The following is a 24,591-nucleotide window of genomic DNA, read 5'->3' on the forward strand; positions in this document are numbered from 1 at the left end:
CAATGTCCGTGGTAAACAGAGGTGGACAAGCAGATATGGCATGGTGTGTCCTGTTGTGTATGCAGGGAGCACCGTGTGCCGTTAAGTGAGCACTAGGATGACAGGAGTTCTCCTAGACAGATCCCAGAATTCCCATATTCCCAGAAAAGCACATTGCTAACTGCTGTGTACTCTGACTGCATTTAACGGCAGGTTCAAGTTTGGTGGGGCTGGGGGTATTGGGAGAAGGGAAGAGGGAGCAGTACACGGGACTACACCTGTATCTGTAGTGTTCAGTGTCTTAAAATCAGCTAAGAGCTAAGGAAAGCATTTCATAAAATTTCATAAAATTAGTATAAAATATAATAAAATATGCACAGAATAGCTAAAGTAAGGGGAACCAGAGTTATTACAGTATGATGGGGATAATCTGAACCTGATTAAATTGCAATGTCAGAAAACAGCCCCTGGGAAGTTTGAATTGAATAGTCTTAGATAGCTGAGTTTTACTACACCTACCTCAAATGATGTTATTGCTAACGTCCAGACTGTTCTGATGATATGTTTTCTTTAAAAATTAGGTAGTTGAAAGTGGTGGTCCTCAGGTTTTAAAAGGCCTTGAACAGAGGTATGTTACTTTTTTTTTTTTAATTGGAAATAATTTCCAACCTTCTATCAAAAAGCCGGGAGTCGTGCACAAAATTCTCCTATGAGTCTCCTTTGTTTTAGGTTGCTGGAAACAGTTCTTGGCTATATTAATGCTGTAGCACAATCCATGGAGAAAAATGCAGACAAACTAACTGTGAAATTTTGGCGGGCACTGCTGAGCAAAGCTTACGACATGTTAGATAAGGTAGGTTTTCATTTCTCCCCATCTGCTGTGTTTTGTTGACTGTGTTTATGTCATCGTGAAATGATCTGACATACAAAGTTTTACTTAAAAAATAAACTTAGCGATAGACTTAATATACTGCAGCTCACATTTTTCTTAAAAAAAAGAATCCCTTGGGGCACCTGGGTGGCTCAGTTGGTTAAGCGACTGCCTTCGGCTCAGGTCATGATCCTGGAGTCCTGGGATCAAGTCCTGCATTGGGCTCCCTGCTCGGCAGGGAGTCTGCTTCTCCCTCTGACCCTTTCCCCTCTCATGCTCTCTCACTCTCTCTCTCCTCTCTCAAGTAAATAAATAAAAATCTTTAAAAAAAAAAAGAAAAAAAAAAAAGAATCCCTTGATGGCTAGAAAGAAATTCATCTGTAAAAGGATTGTTTCCCTACCAATTATGAGAACATGTGTCTCAGTAAATATGCTTTGAATATTCAGTCATCTAATACTATATTATGTTCCACTTTATTCAAATGAAATAGAAAAATACCTCTTTAGGTAGAGTGTTGGGGGGGTACTAGAAATATCACTGGCCTTGACATTAGGATCACTGTTCAAAATCTAACTACAAGGCTTTGAGCAGTTCACTTACTCTTAGCATCAACTTTTTTTCCTTTTTTAAATAAACATGGTTAGTAATGCCTCCCTGAAAGGTTAGTCTAAGAAATAAGAAAAAGGATTTCTAAGTGCCTGGAACCTAGAAGCTCTGCAGTGAATAGAAGTCTTTCTTAATCTGAGTGGATCTTCCTTTTTAAGAAATTTTTTTGTTCATTGTGAAACTGCCGTCTAGGTCAATGCCTTGCTGCCCACAGAGACATTCATTGCTGTGATCAGGGGGCTGCTGGATAACCCATTGCCATCTGTCCGCCGGAAAGCACTGGATCTTTTGAATAATAAGCTACAGCAGAATACGTCCTGGAAAAGGAAAATTGTAAGTGGAGACCATACGCCGGACCCATTTACCATTCTTGGCTTTATCAGAGCACTGCATTTAACTCCCCAAGTTCATCCAGTGGTACAGTTTAAATAAGTGTATCATTATCTGAACATAATGCCGTGAGGTGTGTTTCTAACATGTGATGTTAATAGGAATTGTGATAAGAGTTTTTAGAATGGAATCTCAGCCTAGTGGAATTCTTGGTAATACAGACCAGATGTTGTGGTTTAGCATACTGCTTTAGCATAATTTTAATCCTTTTTTGCTCCAGACGGGTAGGGTGCTTTAGATAAGTATGTCCGAAATTGGTCACAAGCACATTCACTGGCTCAGTGGTAAATAAAGCAGGTGGGGAAACAGTTGCTTGTGTAGAATTGTTTGCCATAGGACCTCCTGGTCTGATTTCCATAGACGGTCTCAAACAGTAAAAGTGGAAAAATGGACTAGTGTTTTATTTTGCAGCTTTTAATTATATGAAAATCTTGGCTGACCTCTTCAGGTTTATCGTTTCCTCAAACTGGTTCCAGTCCTTTTGGCCATTGTGCAGCATAAAAAAAAGACAGTAGAAGAACAAGCAATAAACAGACAGACAGCATTGTATACTCTGAAGCTTCTATGCAAGAATTTTGGTGCAAAAAATCCAGAACATTTTGTCCCAGTGCTGAACACTGCAGTGAAACTGATTGCACCAGAAATGAAAGAAGAGAAGAATGTCTTGGGGAGTGCTCTGCTGTGTGTGGCCGAGGTGGCCTCCACCCTGGAAGCACTGGCCATCCCCCAGCTTCCCAGGTGGGCTGACTGGGACCTGGGACAGGAACCGTCACTTTGGGTTTCTGGTACATGTTGAAAAATACTACGTTAGTGGCTTTTTTGCCTCTAAGTAAAAGTTACATAACATTAGTTACAGACGTGATCTTTGCTTCAAGCTAAAACCTACAGCATTATCATATCATATCATATCATAACATAACATTATCATGTCCCTTGTCCCCTGCTTTTCATTCCCCTTTGGCCTGCTGTAACTAGGAAGTGTAGGGGGTAAAGTCCCTCTAGAGGGCCCCATGTCTTTGGGCAAAAGCTGCATCCTGCTGCCCACATTCTGAAGTTGGATGCTCCTGACTTTGTCCTTGGCTTTGGTATTTCTAGTTGCGCAGCCCTGGGCAGCCCTGCGCAGCCTTAGTCTATTAGAGCTTTGCCATGTCTAAAACCAAGATTGTACCTACCACATGGGATTCTGGTGGGGCCATGAGTGTAAGGGTTTTCACACTGTGCCTGACACATAGCAAATGTTAAATTGAGAGACCCCATTATTTTTAAAAATGACTGCGTAACCATGGGTACTGGGAGATCTCTTGCTCTTGGGCTCATAACGTGCAGTTGCCGTTTTGTGGACTGTGTGGTGAGGTGATGTAGCAGGCCCAGTTTGGGTTTTTTCATGACTTCTACTCCATTCTGTTTTTTCTTAAAGTTACTCTGCAACTCTTGTTTTCTCATTTTAGCCTGATGCCATCATTGTTGACAACAATGAAAAACACCGGCGAACTGGTCTCTGGCGAGGTCTACCTGCTCAGTGCTTTGGCGGCCCTGCAGAAGGTTGTGGAGACCCTCCCACACTTCATCAGCCCTTACCTAGAAGGGGTCCTGTCACAGGTGAGCTACAGTGACCTCAACATGTTGTCTGAGATGGCAGGGGCGGGAGAAGGGGGCAAATTACAAATCTAACGATTTTGTTTATTCTTTAAGTTTTTAGTTTCTGTTTCGTGGAAGGCTCTTATTTCTGAAAGCTGTCTTGCTTTTTTAGTAAAAGTTCCCTTTTTCTCTCCCATTGTCCCACCTGCTTGATTGTGACAGTGATAATGCTTATTGCTGTCTTGTAAGGCTCATCTCTCTTGATTTTGCAGAATGTGTTTTATTGCCTTTCTTCTGCCTCCCCACCATGAGGTTTTTGGCATTAGGCTGGTAGAGCTGCATTTTATTACTTCTTGCAGAAACTAGTGTGCCCTGTTTCTAACATGAAGGACTTTTTAATCGTAAGGTATCTTTCAGAGCAGAATTCCTCTGTCGTAGTTCCCTGCATACTTGGCAGACAGGCAGTGGGCAAGTGACATTTCTAACTGAAAATGCCCCCAAATGATCCTTGTTCTGTTCTGTCATTTGCCATCTATGAGGTTAGGAACCTTAACTGCCATGGTGAAAATTATTTAGCTGATTCACACACTCTGTAGCCAAGATGTAAATTACAGAAAGGGACCACTGCATCTGAGGAGCTTTCTAGATCTCTTTAGTAAGGAAGAACTGGACGTTCTCATGGTCTCTGCATTCCTGTCCTCTAAAAAAAACAGAAACAGAAACAAAAAACACTGGGCGTGTTCTGTGTCCTTCTGCCTTCCCACCATGTACCTACATCCCTGACTCCCACCTGGGAAAGAGGCATCTATTCATTTTTCCCTACAGATGTTCAGGGCTGGCTTTAAAAGGAATTCTGTGTGAAGCGCACTGAGCTTTCAGCAACCACTGGCATCTGAACTGAGTTCTGTAAGTGTGCAGACATTGTCAGTGAGTTCTAATATTGGCTTTGATCACTTTTTGTATTCCTATAGGTGGTTCATTTGGAGAAAATCACTAGTGAAATGGGTTCTGCCTCACAAGCTAATGTCCGTGTCACGTCCCTTAAGACGACACTGGCTACCACACTCTCACCCCGAGTCTTACTGCCAGCAGTCAACAGAACGTACAAGCAAATTGAGAAGAACTGGAAGGTTAGATCATACCGAGTATTAGACTTTGGAGAAGGGAGATACAGTACTAAAATTCTTTAAGTTTTCCCTTAAAGAAGAAGATTAATTCCTTAATGAATGCATTAATGAACTCTGAGAATATTAAAAATTGGCACATCTCTTTACTCTGTTACTGGTAGAACCACATGGGTCCATTTATGAGCATCCTGCAAGAGCACATTGGGGTCATGAAGAAGGAAGAGCTCACCTCCCATCAGTCTCAGCTGACCACGTTTTTCTTGGAAGCCCTGGACTTCCGAGCACAACACCCTGAAGTAAGCTTATTTCCACTTCCTCAAATCCTAAAGTTATCTGCCTGTTTAAGAGCTAGAGAAAAATCTAGCTGTGTAACCTGTCTTATTTGTGGAAGTTATTGAGAGCCAGATGTTAGTAATCTGGCTAATAGATCAGCTCTTTTGTTTTCAGAATGATCTGGAGGAAGTTGGAAAAACAGAAAATTGTATCATTGACTGTCTAGTAGCCATGGTTGTAAAACTTTCTGAAGTCACGTTCAGGCCGCTATTCTTCAAGGTAAGCTTTCTTCTCCCACGTCTCCTTTGTATTCAGATATAAACGGTACAAGATAAATAGAATAAAGTAATCCTACTTTATCTTTTTAGCTGTTTGATTGGGCTAAAACAGAGGATGCCCCAAAGGACAGACTGTTGACATTTTACAACTTGGCGGATTGCATTGCTGAAAAGCTGAAAGGGCTTTTTACTCTGTTTGCTGGCCACTTGGTAAAGCCTTTCGCTGACACCTTGAACCAAGTGAACATCTCCAAAACAGGTTGGTAGCGGACTCTAGTTCAGTGGACACCTTTACTCTTGCTACGTTACACACGGTACAGTAAGTGTAAGTGTAAGGAAGGTGAAGTTTTTACTTCATGGTCAGTTGACAGGCATTGAAGTGTTTGTTTCAGGGTAACAAAAGTGTGTTTTGGTCAACTGACGCACTTGGGGGAGAGAATAAAGCACATGGGCGCTAACTGTAAGTTCCTGAAAGGAACTGTAAGATGTTCAGACTGGTGCACTGCGCACTGCCCAGTGACCCACCTGACAGCTGCTAATTGAACTCGCCAAACTAAGTGATCTCAGCTGAGAATCTTCTCCAGAAGAAGTTATGTATCTGGAGCCATTCATATTGTGCCCTCATCCTGATTGATTTATCATTTTAGAAATACCACTCTGTTTGTGGTGTTAATAGTGATTTGAATTTAAACATTGGAGATTAAATTGTGAAGAAAAATTTTTTTTTCACTTTTATTCTTTCCTATCTACAGATGAAGCGTTTTTTGACTCTGACAAGGACCCTGAAAAGTGTTGCTTGCTCTTACAGTTTATTTTGAACTGTTTATATAAAATCTTCCTTTTTGATACTCAGCATTTTATCAGTAAAGAGAGAGCAGAGGCCTTGATGATGCCCCTGGTGGACCAGGTAACCAAATAGAACCATCTCTTTTTGACAAATGATGAGGAAGCCGCCATCCCTGTTAAAGTGTTACTAGATTTTAACACCTACTAAAAATTACAGCTGCTGGGTTTTAATCTCCAGACTTTTTAATGAAATTTTTATTTCAAAATTGATTTTCATTTTGAATGGAAGGAACTTCTCTTCACAGTGGTGTGTACTAAGTTTTACTTTTGAATTTTTCAAATGAAAGGCATGATATAAGGCATCATGGTTAGATTTTTAATTTTCTAAACTTGAATTTATTGAGAATGTTTTAGGACTTGCTGCTCTCTGGAAGAACTCCTGTCAGCTGTTCTGCTGGAGGGAAAAGAGTGATGCTAAGGGCTAGGAGAGTCTGAGCTCCAAAAGGTGGTAAATTTGTTCTAGAGAGAGTACTAGAATTACACCTGGTTTTTGAGCCTGCTGCCATCATGAGAGAGAGTGAAAAATTACTTATACATTGGGTATTTTTTTAAACAGAAAGGAGACTCGTTGCTCAAAGTCCTTGTCTCTCCCTCTTCATAGCTAGAAAACAAGCTGGGAGGGGACGCACGCTTCCAGGAGCGGGTGACGAAGCACCTGATCCCCTGTATCGCGCAGTTCTCCGTGGCCATGGCAGATGACTCCCTTTGGAAACCACTGAACTACCAGATTCTGCTCAAGACCAGAGACTCCTCACCCAAGGTAGGAACCGTGGTTGACAAGCATTGAAGCTGTGTGTGTTCACCATACAGTCTGAACCACCTTAAAGCAGTCAAGGATATTAGGACCCTGGTAAATCTGCAGGGACACAGCTTGTCTTGTAGAACTAGAGGGTGCTTGTGAGGCAGAAGTTTGAGCCTCACAAATTTTTGGTTTTTACTTAAACACTACTTACAAATAACAGAAGTCCTCTCCCCACCGCAATGTGTTAGACCCAAGTACTAACATTTTGTAAATACTTCTAAATTTTGAGAAAACCTGAATTCCTTTGTGTTTCTTAAGCACTGTTTAAGTGTCTTTGTGTTCCCAGAGACAGTCTTTCAGTTTGCCACGGAACATTCCTTTGAGTTAGAGCAGTGTATTATCTCCACTGTAATTTATCAGGCTTAGGATTTTGTGGAATCATGAAAGGTAAGCAGCTCACTGACCTGCGCGAGGATGAGTGGAAATTAAAATCCCATGTCTGAGTGTCAGTGTTTTCAAACTGGTTAGCAGAGAATCACCATTTCTCTAATTATCATACAGGAGTCTCAGTGAATAAAACAGACCAAAGCAAATTTTATTGAAAGGTTTTGTACTTGAAATTCATAATATTCATTTATTAGAACAAAGAGAGAACAATGAAGCTATTTTCTTGAGCCCCCAGATTTTAAATTGCAGCTTCTTACAAAGTTGCAGCATGAAATTTATTTTAATGTTTTGACTGTATAATACCAAGAAAGTCTGGTTTGAACGTAGGTGGTTACAGATGCTTAAGTCATTTTGCTGTATCCAAATATTTTTTTAAATGATCCAAAACTAGAAAGAGGACTAGTATAGCTTTAATTTTAAGCTGAATCACTGGAGCACCTGGTTGGTGCTCAGTCCATTAAACATGCTTTTGGCCCCTGCATTGGGCTCCCAGCCCAGCAGAGAACCTGCTTTTCCCTCTCCCTCCACCTAGGCAACCCCCCCCCCGGGGGGGGGGGAGGGGGCTGGTGCTCTTGCTCATGCAATAATTAATTAGTTAACAAATCTATTTATCTAATCTTTTGTTTTTTAAAGGTAAATCACTAAGAGTGCCTGACAACCACTTGCATTACTTCTCATAGACCAGTCATGTGAGACACCCAAACTTTAAGTTCCCAGACCAGAACATCGTAATACATTGTTTTTTAATTCTGTGCTGAGCATGAGACCAGAGCCAGTGCCCAGCCCCTCCCACAACTATAGTGGTGACCCAGGGTTCTGAGGGAGGGGCCCTGCCTAAGGTGACCAGGGATGCTCTTCAGCCAGGCCAGCATCATCTCCAACAGCCAGGCGAGCCATTGAGTTCCAGCATACATAAATTTGGGATGACACTCTTGAGTTTGTGTGTAGCATTTTGTTTTTAAAGGAAAATGTGGGGGTGCCTGGGTGGTGCAGTCAGTTAAGCGTCTGACTCGGTTTCAGGTCAGGTCTTGATCTGAAGGTCATGAGACGAGCCCCACGTCAGGCACCCTGCTCAGCACGGAGTCTGCTTAAGATTCTCTTTCTCTACCCCAGCCTCCCACCACCTGCGCTCACACACATGTTCTCTCTCTCTCTCTCCAGTGGGAGGGGGTGGGGAGAAAATGTTATAAAAACAAATTCGCATTGGGCCCTGCAGCACTGGAAGACACTTATAAAACACTGGTTTGTAGAAGGTTGCTCATGTTAAATCATCATTCTTTACCTCTATCCCTCAGGTTCGATTTGCTGCTCTGATTACCGTGTTAGCGCTGGCTGAGAAACTAAAGGAGAATTATATTGTCTTGCTACCGGAGTCCATTCCTTTCTTAGCTGAATTGATGGAAGGTAATTCCTAAACTACTTAAGAAATAATTAGAGTAAAATTCTGTGAAAATGTGCTGAGTGATAATGGGAATGTAGATAGAATGGGATGAGCCCTTGGCTCCCATCTTCCTCCTACACCACATCTCCCGCTGCAGACGCTGGAGGCGGGGTTCCTGTTTTGAGTAGGGTGAGGGAGCGCGTTAGGGGACCACCAGGTGTTCATAAGAAGCTTCGTTTACACTGTAATCACTACCTGTACTTTGGTGTTATGATGGTAAAAACGTCCTAAATGGTTTTTCATCAACCCTTGGATATTTATATCCTTGAGTATCCTGGTCCCCAGACATAAGGCTATTGTAGCAGAGTGTCTAGTGCCATTAAGCTGGCAGTAGATGAGCTGCCTGTTAGTAATAACCATTTACTTCATGCTCTGCATGCAGGATCTCATTTAATCCTCATGATGGGCTATATGCCATTATCCCTGTTCTCATAAAGGAAGAAACTAGAGGCTTTATAAGAATCTGATAAAGTGGGACAGGTAGAAGTAGGGTTGGAATCCAGCTGTGTGCCCTTGTGGACATACGGCACTCGTGCCACCACGCAGCCCGAGAGAGAAGCGTTCAGGTCTTACTCAGCAGGGCCGACAGAGCCAAGTAGACAGATACTTTTTCATGTTAGTGGTTTGCTACTTTTCTAAAAATACATTCACCTCTGTTTCTTATGTACTGGATGAGGGGCATCACTAGGAATTGGGGATTTTCATCAGTGTACCACTACCTTGAGGGCTCCACGTTACTCAGCTTCCAGGTCCAAAACCAAGAAGGGAACAAAGGCAAGAAGGGGGCATGCGGAGGAGGGGTTCCACGATGCTCTCTGCTGCATTTCCCTCTGGTGACTAAACGGTGGCCACAGAATGCAACACCTGAAGTATTAGACGAGTGGTTATTGAAGCAGAAGATTGGTTCAGTTTTTGTTTTTGTTTTTTAGATGAATGTGAAGAAGTAGAACATCAGTGCCAAAAGACTATTCAGCAACTGGAAGCAATACTGGGAGAGCCGCTCCAGAGCTACTTCTAAACTTGAGGCTTTTTGGTGTTTTCTTCTTTCTTCCTCTGTTCAGAGGTCAGATTTATTTTTCATATTTTTTTTTTCATATTTTTATTTTTGGGTGTTTGGTACCATATTACTTTTGGTACCCTGACCCCTATGCGGACTCCTTTATAAAATTCCGGTGCTCCCATAGAGCCTCTCCCACCCCCTGTACAGAATGGCTGTGAGAGTAAATGGTACCCGGTGTTTGTATGCAGTCTGTGTTTCTTTAAACATTTGTTGGAGTCTTCTGATTGAAGTTATTGAAGTTATTGATACTATGGCTGTGTTTAAGTTGGGCACTCAGAGGTGAAAGTACCTCATTTAGACAGTAAAACCTTAACTCTTTCCAGAAAGGGAAGTCCTATGTACATGTGTGCATGTTGTGATCTCACTTACGGTAGCTCTTCAAGAAAAGGACACGCACTCAGCGGCACTTCGGACTGGAAGCTATTTGGAATACTTTTCATTTTGGGTAGATGACACTTCAGCCCTAATTTTTGTGTGTGTGGCCACAGAGGGAATTAGTTCTGGAATGCATTTCCCACTTAGGACTGGGATTGTCTTCTTTACCCTTCAGTCTTTGGGGTGCCGCAGCAATGGGCTGTGGAGGCAGGGCCCAGAAACACTAGGTGGCATGGCTCCTCCAGGATTAGAAGTGATCGCGTTTCCACTGGTGGTGATCCAAGAATTACTTGTATGAGAAAGTATCATTTGTTTCAAAGTTTTGAAGTTTTCTGATCTCTGATGTCATGTGAAGCAAAGGCTTAAAAAAATTAAACCTGCCTTTATTTAAGGCATTTTATTTACTTGTGCCTTTTTTAAAAATTTTTATTTATTTATTTGTTTGACAGACAGAGATCACAAGTAGGCAGAGAGAGAGGAGGAAGCAGACTCCCCGCTGAGGAGAGAGCCCGATGCGGGGCTCGATCCCAGGACCCTGGGATCATGACCTGAGCCGAAGGCAGAGGCTTTAACCCACTAAGCCACCCAGGTCCCCCTTTTTTAAAAAATTTAAAGCATCTAAGAACTTCCCATAGAATGTTTAGTTTGAAAGCCTTTGTTACAGAAATTTAGTGAGGAACTGAGAGAAGCAAAAGGCTGAAATGCAGCTTCAGAGAGATGGCTCGGGAGGACTGGGCACTCCCAACTAAGAAATGTCTTGGTAAGATTAATTTATAAGTGCTAACAGCTTCCTCTTAAAATACTGATTTTCTTTTTCCTGTCACAGAACTTGTCTTATGGCTTAATACCTTGATGTGTAACAAAAGAGCAAACATAAGTATGCTTGGGTATTAGAGAAAACAATATAGGGGCTTTTATTTTTCTCTGAGTGGCCTGTAGTCTGCATATCTTAGTCATACCCTCTGATGTTCTTTTTAAAGGGGGAAAAAAAAAAAAAAAAAAACCCTGGGGGATTCCTTCTACAACTTTCCCAGTGAAAGTCTGGCAAGAGGCAACATAATTAACATGAATAGAAAAGAATTAAGTGTCAGAAACTTCTAAAAAAAAAAAAATCAGATTGCTAGTTTTAGTCTTTTTGGTATATGGGTACAAATAATATCTAACCAAAACCTGTAACGAAAATATTTCTAAATGCTGGCAGCATATTCAGCCCAGCAACTTAACATGATAAAATGATCAAACTGATTCAGCGTTTTTACCTCCTTACGCCCAAGCCTTTGAAATTCCCTGTAACAAGATCTGACCTGTAAGAATTGTACAAAGAACTTCTGCCAACTCACTTCAAAGAATAGAAAAAAAATTACAGAAATGGAATAATTTAACCTGCTGATACAAGTCTGATTTTAATCACTTACAGTGGAACAGTGTTTGGATCTGTCGCTAATGATGAGGGACTAACCTTTACAGGAGCAGAAAGGCAGGGTTCGTTTGCCCGGGGACAAGCAACAGATTGTTACACCCCCTCTCTGCCCCAGTGGTCTCTCTGTATTTACCCTCTGATAATGCCTATTTTATCAAGTCATATCTAATCTTGACTTTGTTTGGTTTAAGTCCTGTCCCTTAAATTTTCTGTTGGGGTATGTGCAGACCTCGGACTCATCCTGAATTCAGGTACGCTAAGCATTTACTGATAGGGACATCATTGGCCTTGAGACTGATATCAAGTTAATTTTAATACGACTGGTTTTGTTTTGCTGCATTTTTTGCCTTAATCTTTGTGCTGTGTTCAGATTTTGTAATGTTAAATTATTTGGCAATCCTTACAGCTAGTAAAGCTAGGTATTTAACATGCTAAAGGAAACTGCGAGATGGAGGGCAACATCAGTCCTTTCCATTATGGGATGTGATTGAACTTTAGGTATGCAAGCGATCGCTGGAGAAGTAGTGTTTCATAAGTTAGTTTATATAGGTGACTTCACAGCTGAGTAATTATCTCTGGGTTACTTTATGTGACTAATTCCTGTGGGAAAAGCAGTGGCATGATGTCAGAGCACAGAAGATTCTGAACTCAAGAACAGGGAATATTGTGCTCCACTGTATACTTCTGTCCCCACACAGTCAGCACAGTGCTTACAGAAAATAAGTACTCCCTGTATGTCAGCTTCTGTACCAACAGATACTTGTTGAATGTGAAGATTTTAAAAAGAAGAGGTCAGGGTGGGAGAGAGAATAGAAAGACCTGAATAATGACTGTACGTAGCTGTTGCCTCAAATTTCCTTATTCTGTGCTAGACAAAGCCACACTGTGTGGCAAGGACTGAGAACACCTAGTAGGACTTCACATTATACAAGCTCATCTTAATATATATATATATACAAATATAACAGATGCATTTTAACAAGGCCAGTGTTACATAAGCCATTTTGTATTTCAGTTTTTGTAGCAAGCAAATCAGCTACCAGCTCCTTACTTCCAGTAAGTGAATATCTCCATCAATTTCCAGTGTGTCGATATCGCTAAGCTCTTTAAATCTGTGTTTGTACTCCAGGCTGTGTACACCATTTACCGCAACCTTGAATTCTCTAGCGTCACAATAAATTATCATCTGGAAGGAAAGTACACACAACATCAGTGGCTCCCCTTGGGTTTGCTTTATACAGATGTTCTCCCAGCCTGCTGCTGTTAAACTTCAGCGTCTTAGAAGTTATCTGGTAGTAGCACCTTCTGCTTTGTCCCACTCAGGGAACTGAGTATGCTTGGAGCTTCACACTGTCCCCAGGGCCTCAGGCCTTCCTTCCCTCAGCACATTACCTCTGCTGTCCCCTTTCCTGCCTGTTGTCTCCCCTTCCCTACCAGTGTTTGGTTACTACTGTAATGACGTAGGAAACTGCCGCCACATTGGCACTCAGAGAAGCAGATTCCAGCTTACAGATGAAAACCAAGGGACCTGAATTAGGACTTTTCTGCCTTAAAGTCTAGGGTCTTAGACAAATCATATAATCAAAAACCAAGTTTTTGCACTCTATAGGATTGCACAGCTGCCTCGTGGCCCTGACTTCCCTCCCAGTTCAGCACCTCTTGGTCTCCATCTGTTTCCCAAAAGCTTAGGCTTCTGTGAATCCATGAAGGAATTCGCATTCCGACAAAGATTCAGTTCCGATTTATGACTAGTGTGAGTCTTTCAGAGACATCTTTGCCTAAAACTCAAAACAGTGAAAACCAAAAGAAACTCCAATCCCTTTAATTCACTTTCACACCTAAAATTCCTACTTCTGATAAGACATTCCTGCTGCCAGTCAGCCACAATTCTGCCATTTGTTCTCCACTCCCACTAAAAGGACCCGTGTGGTGAACCTGCACTATGTTCTCCCGACTGTGTCTTCCCTCTGTCAAGGCTTCAGCAGGGCGGAAAGGAGCAGCCCTGCTGCTAACCCGGCTCCATCCCCAGGGGCCAGGCTGAGGCAAAACCTAAATCTGCAAAGAAGCAAAGAGTGTATTTATTCTTCTGCTCTGACTAGTGCAAAGGTACCTTTGACAAAATCTCAACACAAAATACAGCCTCGTGCCCGGAAGGGGCAGTAGAGGGGTATAGTGGGAAGAGTCCATCAGTCACCACATCGTACCAGAGCATGTGGCACACCGCTGCCTTACCGACAGGCGGGACAAGTCTGCGGCCCGGGGAACACACTGCCGCTACACAAGTACACAACATGCAAAGACAGACCCACAACCTCCAAGAAAACGGAACAACAGAATCCCTCACAACCATTGGATGTTCTAGAACAGTTCATACCAACGTGATTTGATGATTTAAAAAAAAAAATTTACAGAACTGAAATATTTTTTTAAAGACTGTAGTAGTTAGAGTGAATAAATGGATTTTAAACAATGAGGAACAGAAGATACTGGTTAAAATCAAACTAATGACATAATGGAATAATCCGAGAATCTTAAAAAAGGCAGTCATTTGAAGCAGAGAAAAACCAATCACTATAGAAAATTAACAACAGTGGTCTAAGAGGAGGGTAATTACTGTTCCTGAGATACAGAACAAAAGGAAAAAATGGTTATTTAAAAGAATTCTTGTCCTTTTCCATTTTATTACAGAACCAAACTTGGGGTCAGTTCAAAGAACAAGTTACGTCACTGGTTTCCTGTCACCAACCCCAGGTGTCCACTTCCTTCTGGAGCAGTCACCTCTGTGTCCTCCTAGTGAGCCCCCTGTTACCTTTTATACCTGGACTCCTGCCAAGCCAAGAAAACCCCTGTGCTACACTCTCCCCTCCCCATCTTGTTCAAATCATCCCCTCAATCTGGAAAAGCCACCTTTCACTTCACCCTCCTACATCCTCTGAGTTCCAAACCAATATCCACACCTTCCAGGGAACCTCCTACAACTACTTCACATTTCTCACAGCACGCACCGGAAACTTACGAATACATATGAATGTCTGACTGCCGTCTTCTATTCAGCCTTGACGTTCCTGCTGTTAACAGCTACTTTTGATGAGTCCTTAAGAACTCCATGTAATGGTCCAGAGCATGTGACAGTTTGTAGGATGTAGAAGCATGACCTAAATCAGTGACCCTGAATGACCATGTAAGGCAGTGCTTCACCTAAGCTGGTGAGCGGACCTAGCCAGCCACCCAGCATCCACGTCTCATCTGCTCAGCATCCAGAAGCATTTTGGGAATGGCTGTTTGACCATAATATTCACATACTTGGGGGACTCAGGACCGTATATCTTTAAGTTCTAAGGGTCTAAACCTCTTTTCCTCGAATATATATGAACAGGACTAACCTGGAAGAAAGGACTGCCACCTAAAGCTACATATAACCAAGATGGCAGGTGACAGAGCAGACAATTTCATGGTTCCTGTGTCCTCAGGTTCACTTAGCATTAGCCTAAATCTGTCTTGAGGCACAAGGTTCCTGTTAAAATTCCTACAAACTAATACGGCACCACATAGTAATAATTCAATGCAAACAATGTGCTATTCTACTGGCTATGCCATTTATGCCAATCAAAATACTGACTGTATTTTGAATGCCTTTTATATGCAGTCTCCAAATAAAAGCCAAATGCAGTCTCCACATGGACTTGATTTTAAAAGACCATTTATCCTATCCCTCCTCCCAGGGTTCCTTGCCCTGTCCCATAATGTAATCTTACCTCAAAGTACATCCCAGGACTAAATGGGAAACAGGTAATATTTCTCTCTTCTTCTCCCCAGGCGTCGTGAAGAAAAGAATTTCTTACAAATGCTTTAATATTCAGGCGTGGGTTCAAGTGAAGAGCAATATCCTTTGATTTTCCCGATACGAGGTTAACATTAAAGCTTTTGAGAGAATAAAGACAATTAACCGGTAGAAGTCAGCATTGCTCTTCCTATAATTTTAACAATCAGAACTGAGCTCTCTTCACAACTACACAAAACGTGCACACACAGACCCAGGAATGCAGATGAAGGTAGCGTTTTAAATTCGGAGTTAGCATTCCACTGATGTAAATATGCTTTTTGCAAAATAAAAACCTAAAAAACTTGAACATCAGATTTGAAGCTACAGATCTGGGTGGGAAGCAACTGAAGGGTTAGAGCAAGTAACCGAAATGCTTGCTTCAGACTGCGGCCCTCTCAAGTAATGTTCTCGGTCAATGTTTACAGCTGTTCTGTTCTTCAGTCTATGCTTTCTAGGAAATTCAAGCTTTTGAATGCCTCTAGAAAAGGTTCTTCAGAAATTCTACCAAGTCACATGACGTAAGGGGCCCTAACAAGTCAGCGGACCTCCTGGCTGCCCTCAAGTCTTCAAGGCACGGGTGGGCTTCCCGGACAAAAAGGCCACCCTCCTGTGTGGCCACAAAAAGCCTAGCTCAAAACACTGGCCTTCAGTCCCTGATTCTGCCACCAGCTCATTAGCAGTCTTGCTGGCAGCCTGACCTCTCGCTCCTTCGACAACCTCACCTTTCCGGTGAGGATCAGGACAGTAGGCCTGTGCCCGTCTCCCAAGACTGTTAGGGAAAGAAGGCAGGAAGAGACGTGCGTGGAAAGTGTTTGCACTCGTCCTGGTAACTGGTACTGACCCTTTGGCAGTTTTATTCACTTCTCCTTTAATGAAGACGGTTCGTCCAGGGCCCATCGAGGAGTTCAGCCTCGCAGTGAACGGCAGAGTCTGAAGAGAAACCACAGTGAGCACTAGGAAGACTGCAGAAAGCGACCTCATGGGAGAAAACTGCCCGAAGACACGGGGCCATGGTTGAAGGCAGTAAAGGCCTTGCCCCTGTAAGCCCCAGCGGTCAGCACCACCTGGCTCACAGCCAACACTCAAGGAAAGCGTCTCAGAGGAGGAAATGAATAAACATGAAGCGGGGCCTGAAATCCCTCGTGTGAGTCAAACACACTCTGAGAAAGTCGCCTACACTCGGGGCCTGCAGCCGTGCTCCACGTTCTGCCTGAGGGAAGCGGCCCAGGTGGGAGCATTACAGAAACGCACACTCAGCCCAGAGACTCGATGCTCAGCTGACTCTCCTCTGTCCGGGGTCTGCGCGGAAAGGCAGATCGGCTGCTCTGGGCTTCTACTGAGGGCAGAAGTTACACATTACCAGCTAATTCAAACTTAATTGGTTATACAAAATTAAGAAAATTTTTGGTTCTTCAAACCTTTGACAAACAGCTGGTAGGTAGTATTTTGGCGCAAGTCAAAGTGTGATGGGCAGTCGAACCTTTGCTCTTGGTGTAGACAGTTCTGGGTACGATTTTAGAAATGTCTCCTCTATTACTAGGCTGTTGGGGAAAGAGTTCTGCAGTAAGGTGGGGAAGGAATGAAGCTGTCTTCTAAGGTTTAAACTATTCACGTCCTGGGCGATTTTAGAAAATGTTCCCTGTTATAACCTGGGCAGAAATACTTACAAAATGTGGCGTGTCGGACTTCAGTACCTATTGGAAGAGAAAGTCAAAGTGAAGACATTTGAAAGGGAAAAATGCATTTTCTAACATGAGCAGTCAGAGCCTAGTGCTTATAATGGCCAGAGCCGGCTCTTCCTGACGGTGTGGTGCGGAGCTCTGAGCGACAGGCTGCTCAGGCTGGGGGTACAGCCTCATGGCCCTGGTCATCTGAAGCCTGTATCCTCTGGCATAAACTGTTTTGTAGGACTACACGTGAACTTCAGACATATTTTACTTATTCTTTCCAAGGTGCTCCCAAGATGCTGAGCTATTGTATTCCATCTATTAGGTCACACGTTCCGAGACCACTAAGGCATCACTTTGTCCATTAATAACAAAGACTGTACTTGTTCCTACCAGGGAGAAGATACATGTGGGAGTTCATGTGCCAATGCACTGTGTTCAGTATTTATAAATACCGTGTGACAGTTCTCTTCAACAGTTAAGAGTGAGAGGGGTTTTTTGTTGGTTTTTTTTTTTTTTACGTAAGAATGGCAGCTAGTGGGCAGATGCACTGAGAGCTCAAGCATCTGCACAACTAACAGGGCCTGGGACAGAAGGAAATGCCTTAATTTTCAAATGCTTACTTCAAACCTATTAATATTAAAAATAATTTTTCACATTAAAAACATAATTTAAAAAAACTCAGCCTACCACCTGATTTACATGGCAACTAAAAGAACATTTTCAAACTGGTAGTTCATTAAAAGATGTAATATTTACATTTTCTTTACTTATCTCTGTCAGTTCCAGAGTAGATGCTTGGGTACTTCTGAAATCCTGAAGATAAGATTAATTTTTAACATCCATCAGAATTCTAAATACAACCCTCCCTGACATATCAAAAACAATTATAAATAGTACTAAACATGAAAATACACTTGAAAATTACAATCCAAAAATGTACTTAACATAAGGGTCCCCTCCCCCGCCCCCCGCCGCCTCCCACCAATCAGACTGGCAAGCATTAGAGAGACTAAGAATGAGCATCGAGAAGAATGTGAGCGAGCGGGCATGGCTGCTGAGACTGTTACGTTCCTGGAAAGCTTTCTGGAGGGTGAACTCTGAGCTCGCCAGCCCTCCAGCTGCTGTCAGTTGTAACTTAAAATGCAAATACCTTTGACTCAGACTTTCTACTTCTAGGAACTGATCTTTGACAAATCCTCCATTGTATTCCTGTGTCAAGGAATTTGCCCCTTTTAAAAAGGGGTTTTGTTTTGTTTTGTAGTCACTGTTTTGGGTTTTTGGTTTTGTTGTTGTCAGAGCCATACAAGATTTGAGATCCTATAGACACTGAAGCCCTGGCCGGGACACAGCAAACTACCAGTCTGAAAGATTCACTTCCAAGAAATTAATACACTAATGATGGAAACATTTACAGAATTTTTACCTTAACAGAAGACATGAAAGATATTTCCTACCGTTTCATCAGAAGACATCAGCGAAGAAGAGCCCAGCGGTGGAAGGGTACTCACCGAGCTGAAGCTATAACCAACTGAGTGGACATTCACTTTGCCATAAATGCCCAGAGTGTCTACTTTCCCTGGGCTAATCCTGTGGGCATAGAGCAGTATGTGTTTCCCATTTACAGCCACCTACATGGACAGAGAAGACAGCCCAGCACCCCCGGAAAAAAACAACAAAAAACCCAATTAATACATTTACTAACGCATCCAAATTTAAATCATGTTTACTTGGGTTTAGTGTCTTCTCTCATAGGTCTGCACATTCCATGTCTGACCAAACTGACTGGAAGCATCCATAATATTAGCAGTGTTTCTTAACTTCCTCTGAGGAACAACCATGGACCCTCCCCGCCCACCGACAAATTACATATTCATGAATACAGATGTGCATACGCATGTGTGTCCCCATGCATGTATATGAGATACTGGGCTTCAAAGTCGCCCGATCCCCTCGTCCTGCAAGCCTGCCACCCTGCCAGCTGTCCTAGAGGACCACACTCTAAGGAAGACCACCCTGCACACCACAGGGGTTCAGTAAATCTTGTATCTGCTGAATGAACACACATGGGCCAGCTACTCAGTTCAGCTTCAATTCCTACTGTAAGGGGGAAAAGGCTCACCCTCAAGGCAAGGGCTGCTGTTGGGAGGAGACCAGAAAGTCACTCCTGAGCATCCTGCAGCACCGGGCCTGCCAGCAGGGACCCACTCCACTCGGCTCCCCGGCCCTCCCTCCCATACAGGGGATGTCGGGAGAACACGGGCCACATGCAAACCATTCCCCGAACTCCAGGAGCTTAAAATCCCACTGGCAGGTAAAATAAACCCAGAAGAAGGCACCGCAATACAGGAAGGAGTGTTTTGAAGAATGCTGTAGACACCAGTGCTCAGAAAGCCAGGCAAGGGAGGGATAAATGGCGACTGGGCGATTCAGGGGTGGTGTCTTGGTGGGAGCATATCCCAAAGGACAGAAAGGACCTGCACCAGAGATGGGGAATCTTCCCTCTAAGGCGAGCGGATCTCGGGTCTGGGAGGTTCGAGGCTCCATGGGGCTTGCGGGCCAGTGCGCCCTGTCCAAAGCCTCCAGGGCCACCTTCTGCCTCACCCCTACATGCTAGTGCGGGCAGGGTCTTTACCGCTTGAAGCCAGCGCTGGTATTTACTATGCGTAGGACTTCTACGAACTCCTCTGCATCTAAAATCTCATGATCCTAAAGAACTTGTGGCGGGACTTAACTCTGATTCCCTATCCATCTGTGAGTTCCGGAAGCCCCCACATTTGGGTCACATTGATCACGGTTTACTATCCCAGTTAGAGGATGCTGTGCTGATTCGGATCTAAGCTCAGCCATGCTAGCAGAAATAGGATCGAATAAAAAGGTCTGGCTGCCCTGGACCCATATTCTGGATGAAACACCAGAGGCAGACACAGGTGTGCCCCACCTCACATTCAGGTACTCCCCTGGCCCCTGCTTTCGAGCCAAAGGATGGAGCTGCTCTTTTTCTCTGAGTTAAAATAACAAAGGATGAGTTCATGGACGTACAGAGCTGCCCTGGGCGCTTATGGTCATTAGTGAGGATTCCACCTTCTTTCTCCAAAACCTACCTGGAATTTATCTTTCAACACCATAATCACAATTTCAAAAGATTTTTCTTTTTTGAAAGGCACATCATAGGTGATCTCTTCCCATCCCCATTTTTCATTTTTCAGAGTATTGCACACGATGCAGTCAGACCACTTGAAGCGCGGATTGAAATGAAAGGCCACATCGGCGCGCGGCTTCACACTGCTCCCACACTGCAGATCGACCTGGAACCTGCAAGAGCAAGGAGCGAGGGGCCGCGTGGGAGCCCAGACGGAGGCTGCAGGGCAAAGCCCAGCAAGCACAGAACTCCAGCCTCAGAGACCTAGGACTGATCCTCTGTTCACTCACCCAGGTGGCCTAAAACCTTCTTACAGAATCTCCCTTTCCTTCCTCAGTGCAGAGCTCTGAGCTGGGGCTGGGCCCTGTCTATGCAGAGCAAGAGCCCACATTTTCCAGCCTCCCTGGAAGGCAGGTGGCCTCCGGTGCCGGAGGTTCTACTGAGGTGGAGGTGCTCAGGGAAGACTCCTGAGAATGGCCTCAATAAGCCGGCATCTGTCTTTTGTCCACTCCCCTCCCCTGCCCACTCCCCCCAAACCCCACAGGCACCCACCCAGCCACCCAAAATACGGTGTGAGGGCTAGGTTTCTAGCTGCCACGAGCCATGAGAAAAAGGACCCAACCCAAGGAACAGCAGAACCATGAGCTGGGAGAGGCCTGCTTCTCTAGAATCTACGGAACTCCCTAGAAACATGTGGGCTATCTTCTTCAGACTTGACTTTCACTTCTTTCTTAAACCGCTGTCATCTGGGCCTCAGAGCTGGCCCAAGTCGAACTCAAGACAGCCTCATCCAGTTTGTACCAGAGCAAGCACCAGATGACTCGGCCGGAACGGATCATAAGCAATGCTGTGGGAATGTTACACTGCAACTCGACCTTGTCCCTGGGGTCTGACCACGATTCCCATCGTTAACGAGATCTCTAATCCTTTAGAGCAGTAAAATAAAACATCCAAGTGAACTTTATCTCAGCTGCTCATTCCCATCTCCTCAGCACCTGGGCTGTCCATGAAAGCAAAACCAGGCCTCAAAGTACCAAAACAGTCTCCCCACAAAAAGTTCAATCTTGTTCCTTTTTCATCTAACACGATGACTTTACCTGTCCGAATCACAGGGAACATGCCCACGTATTACAATCAAAGTTCCAGGCTCCAACTGCCCAGGAATGGTCCCAACATAGGGGATTACCTAGGAAAAAATAATTTTAACAAGTGGATGTTTACAGATAACAAAAACTTTTGAAAGGATGCATGTAAATCTCAGAATCTAGCATTTCCCAAGTCACTATTCAAACAGGATAGTGACAGGATCTGAAATATCTTGGAGTTCTTTAGAGAAAGACACAGCTGGAAGTTCATAGAACTTTTTATTTGGCTGGGGGTTTTGTGAAATAAAATGTCTACTTAATAGGATAATTCTGCTAACAGAAGAAACAACTTGCTGGAAGTCCTCTCCCTTTCTGCCTCCCTTTCCCCTAAAGTTCCACTAATGATCCGAATGTGGGACTGAGACCACGCAAGGCCCCAAGCCCATGTTGATGGAGGCAGCAACATTCACGTTCTGCCTGGGGAGGGGGCTCCAAACATAGCCCCTTCTCCACGCCTGGGATCCGAGCGTCTAATCTTCCCTGCCAGGCTTCCAGACCCTTGCTGGAAATCAGAACCACGTGATCTTAGGGTGCCTATGGTCTCTCAAGGCCTAGCACCCGCCTGGCCTGGCCTGGTCCAGTCTGCAGACTTAGGTTGTACCACAGTATCCAGGTCTCTGCCTGCCCCCTTATCACCTGGAACTCAGCCTTTCTGTCTGGGTTGGGACATACTATCAGATCTTGTCACTCCCTTTCCCCAGAGCTGACTCCACCATCCTCCCCACCCACTGGCTGTGTCTCCTGCATCACGACCATCACCCCTTCCACTCAGGGGTATCTGAGCAAGACAAGCAGGCCAGACGCCATCATGCCCTACACCAAGCTCACTTCAGTTATGATAAAAATGCTAAAGTCTATCCAAGGTAGCCCTGATCATCAAGAAATAAGACCTATAATGAGAGGGCACATAAAAGTAGTTGTAGAGGGGCACCTGGGTGGCTCAGTAGGTTGGGCCTCTGCCTTTGGCTCAGGTCATGGTCCAAGGGTCTTGGGATCGAGCCCCCGCATCGGGCTCTCTGCTCGGCGGGGAGCCTGCTTCCCCCTCTCTCTCTGCCTGCTTCTCTGCCTACTTGTGATCTCTCTCTGTGTCAAATAAATAAATAAATAAAATCTTTAAAAAAAAAAAAAAAAAGGTAGTTGTAGATTGGTTGCTCTTAAACAGAAAATCTCAGCTCAAGGGCCATCTCTTCCATGAAGCTTTTTTCAGACTCCATGGGCCAACAGACTTAACCCCTCTCCAAGGACCCCTCACAGCACGAGACGCTGCCTCGATTTTAAGCTGCGCAGGGCAGGCCTCAGTCGGCACCTTTAGGCGCCCACAACTGGGGTCAGGAGATGATCAGCGGTTACATGGTGAGGAGTGAGCGCTCGTCAGCCCAGAAACTGGGTTCCGGCAAGCCACACATATGCAGCGGAGCGGCAGCAGCTCAAAAAGCGTGCTGCTGCCTTGACCAGTGAGCCGAGCACAGCAGTAAATGACTGAAGCCAGCTGTCACCTAGTGTCGTGACAACTGCTGAGAGCAAGGTGGGTGGGAGGAACAGAGCCCATCACACCAGAAAACACAACACACGCACAGAAGGAGGCTACTGCCACACACCAGAGTTGCTGGGTTTTCCGTGGAGAGGATACGGAAGGAATTACACTTCCACACTGATCTGGGCCACAGCCAATTCCAGGAACAGCCAACAGCACCCTTCGCAAGGGTCAATCTCTTAATTAACTGAACAGTCTTCGTGACTTCGAATTTTATATACATTTCAACTGTATTTATGCAGAATGATGCAAAAAGGCGGGGATATAAATATTAGTAAGAAAAGAGCCTGTAGAACTAGACTGTCGTATGATCTTAACTAAGTTAATGATAAACATAAAAAAAAACACTGTAATGAAAGAAACCAAGAATGTTAACAATAGTTTTCTTAAGGAATGGGATATTAATTTTCTTCATATATTTTTATATTTTGCAGATCTATATGATAAACATTTATATTTTTATAACAAGTTTTTATTACATATTTAACTTTAGGTTTGGAGACTTTCTGAGACCAGTAATCTATTCCCATCACCGCTAATAAGTTCTCCCCAATTGTTAATAAATTATTCCAGTGTGAGAAACAACAGTGCTGAACACCTTCGTCATCTGCTGTTTCAGCTGCCTGCATGAACGCTTTCTACATAGGAAAGCGCCCTCCACGGTGTCAGTCATACTCAGATGACTGGGACCGTGTGAGTGACACAAAAGGCTCTGCAGCCCACTCCTTGAACTCAGCACTCTGCAGAAAGGGAGAAAGGGATTGTTTTGCAGGCAAATGTCAGGCTTCGGATGTTTCATGAATAATTTATGTAAAAAAATTAAAAGCCAGTTCTGATCACACTGGAGACGATACCGTAAGCCGAAGCCATACTTGGGTTTAGTGTTACCTGTAGGAACGTCCTAGCTGTCTCATCCTGCTCTGCCTGTTGTAGGATTACTTCCGTGACGTCTGCTACCCACAAAGGCCTCTCCTAGGCAGCCACTGCAGCTAAAAGAAGTACATGAGTCCTGTCTGGGAAGAGCTTATAACGCAGCTGGGGAGAAGTCAGAGCCCCGTGGAAATGGGATACTCTGGCTATTCAGAATCACAGTCTTCTCCCATATCTGGAAGATCCTCCCTCAACTTCATCCATATTGCAGGGAAGGGCAAGGGCGTGGGACGAATCCCTGTCACTCGGGACTGCCAGACCTCCCAGATGGGAAGTTAGAACCAGGGCAAGAAGCCAGAATCAGAGTGCTGGCTCGGCCGGTGGGTGGCAGCGCTCCCTGGGGTCAGAGGCACAGCTGGTCCAGGTGGGGTTGCCAGTGCAAGGGGACCATCTTGGGGGAGGAGGGGTAACAGTCGTACAGCACGACTTTGGATGTTGTCTGTGATTCTGTAGTTGCCAAGTGTGATTCTTCAGTCCTGGTAGAGATTCTCAGAACTACTGGGAGTCAGTGAATAATGCCTTTTCTGTTCAGACTGGCTCCTGTGCTTGCAGCTGCAGGCTCGAAGCTCAACACCTTCAAATACAGGGCAGCAGAGGCCAAATCGGTGCTCCAGAAACCATTCCAGGTTGCCCAAATACAGTTTCTAAGGAGGTGTGATGTGAGCTCAGCAGTTAGGAGGGGAAAGCCAGTTCAGGAAGACATGTCCGTCTACAAAAGCAAAGAGGCAGGAAAAGACGAAACAGATCTGGCAGACATAAGCAGTAAGGGGGCAGTACAGAATGCCTGGGTGGCTCGGCTGAATGTCTGCCTTCGGCTCAGGTCATGATACCAGGGTCCTGGGATGGAGTCCTGCATCAGGTTTCTTGCTCAGCAAAGAGCCTGCTGTTCTCTCTGCCCACTGCTTCCCCTGCTTGT

The 24,591-nt window shown here is 44.3% G+C and overlaps 2 protein-coding genes across 4 annotated transcripts in view; one reads left to right on the forward strand and one right to left on the reverse strand.

The window, feature by feature from the left end:
* HEATR1 (HEAT repeat containing 1) overlaps nucleotides 1–10,887 on the forward strand; it is a 50,270-nt gene extending 39,383 nt beyond the window's left edge. The window contains exons 33-45 of the mRNA XM_080823604.1: nucleotides 561–607; nucleotides 709–832; nucleotides 1,650–1,790; nucleotides 2,296–2,585; nucleotides 3,296–3,446; nucleotides 4,397–4,555; nucleotides 4,714–4,848; nucleotides 5,000–5,104; nucleotides 5,194–5,362; nucleotides 5,856–6,010; nucleotides 6,551–6,709; nucleotides 8,434–8,542; nucleotides 9,509–10,887. Of these exons, the coding sequence (XP_080679730.1) occupies nucleotides 561–607; nucleotides 709–832; nucleotides 1,650–1,790; nucleotides 2,296–2,585; nucleotides 3,296–3,446; nucleotides 4,397–4,555; nucleotides 4,714–4,848; nucleotides 5,000–5,104; nucleotides 5,194–5,362; nucleotides 5,856–6,010; nucleotides 6,551–6,709; nucleotides 8,434–8,542; nucleotides 9,509–9,597 (1,833 nt within the window). The 3' untranslated portion in view covers nucleotides 9,598–10,887. The remainder of the gene's footprint in view (nucleotides 1–560; nucleotides 608–708; nucleotides 833–1,649; nucleotides 1,791–2,295; nucleotides 2,586–3,295; nucleotides 3,447–4,396; nucleotides 4,556–4,713; nucleotides 4,849–4,999; nucleotides 5,105–5,193; nucleotides 5,363–5,855; nucleotides 6,011–6,550; nucleotides 6,710–8,433; nucleotides 8,543–9,508) is intronic.
* An 840-nt stretch (nucleotides 10,888–11,727) lies between these two features.
* LGALS8 (galectin 8) overlaps nucleotides 11,728–24,591 on the reverse strand; it is a 38,974-nt gene continuing 26,110 nt past the window's right edge. For 2 of the 3 annotated variants that reach the window (XM_080823605.1, XM_080823606.1), the window contains exons 3-10: nucleotides 21,164–21,252; nucleotides 20,029–20,239; nucleotides 18,436–18,555; nucleotides 17,684–17,740; nucleotides 16,925–16,951; nucleotides 16,099–16,187; nucleotides 15,190–15,355; nucleotides 11,728–12,620 (exon numbers count right to left, since the gene is read on the reverse strand). In XM_080823605.1, the coding sequence (XP_080679731.1) occupies nucleotides 12,471–12,620; nucleotides 15,190–15,355; nucleotides 16,099–16,187; nucleotides 16,925–16,951; nucleotides 17,684–17,740; nucleotides 18,436–18,555; nucleotides 20,029–20,239; nucleotides 21,164–21,252 (909 nt within the window). In that variant the 3' untranslated portion in view covers nucleotides 11,728–12,470. Of the gene's footprint in view, nucleotides 12,621–15,189; nucleotides 15,356–16,098; nucleotides 16,188–16,675; nucleotides 16,799–16,924; nucleotides 16,952–17,683; nucleotides 17,741–18,435; nucleotides 18,556–20,028; nucleotides 20,240–21,163; nucleotides 21,253–24,591 lie in introns of all 3 variants that reach the window. The other variant, XM_080823607.1, reaches the window with a different exon arrangement.

This window comes from Martes martes, assembly GCF_963455335.1.
Source record: "Martes martes genome assembly, chromosome: 14".
NCBI lineage: Eukaryota > Metazoa > Chordata > Mammalia > Carnivora > Mustelidae > Martes > Martes martes.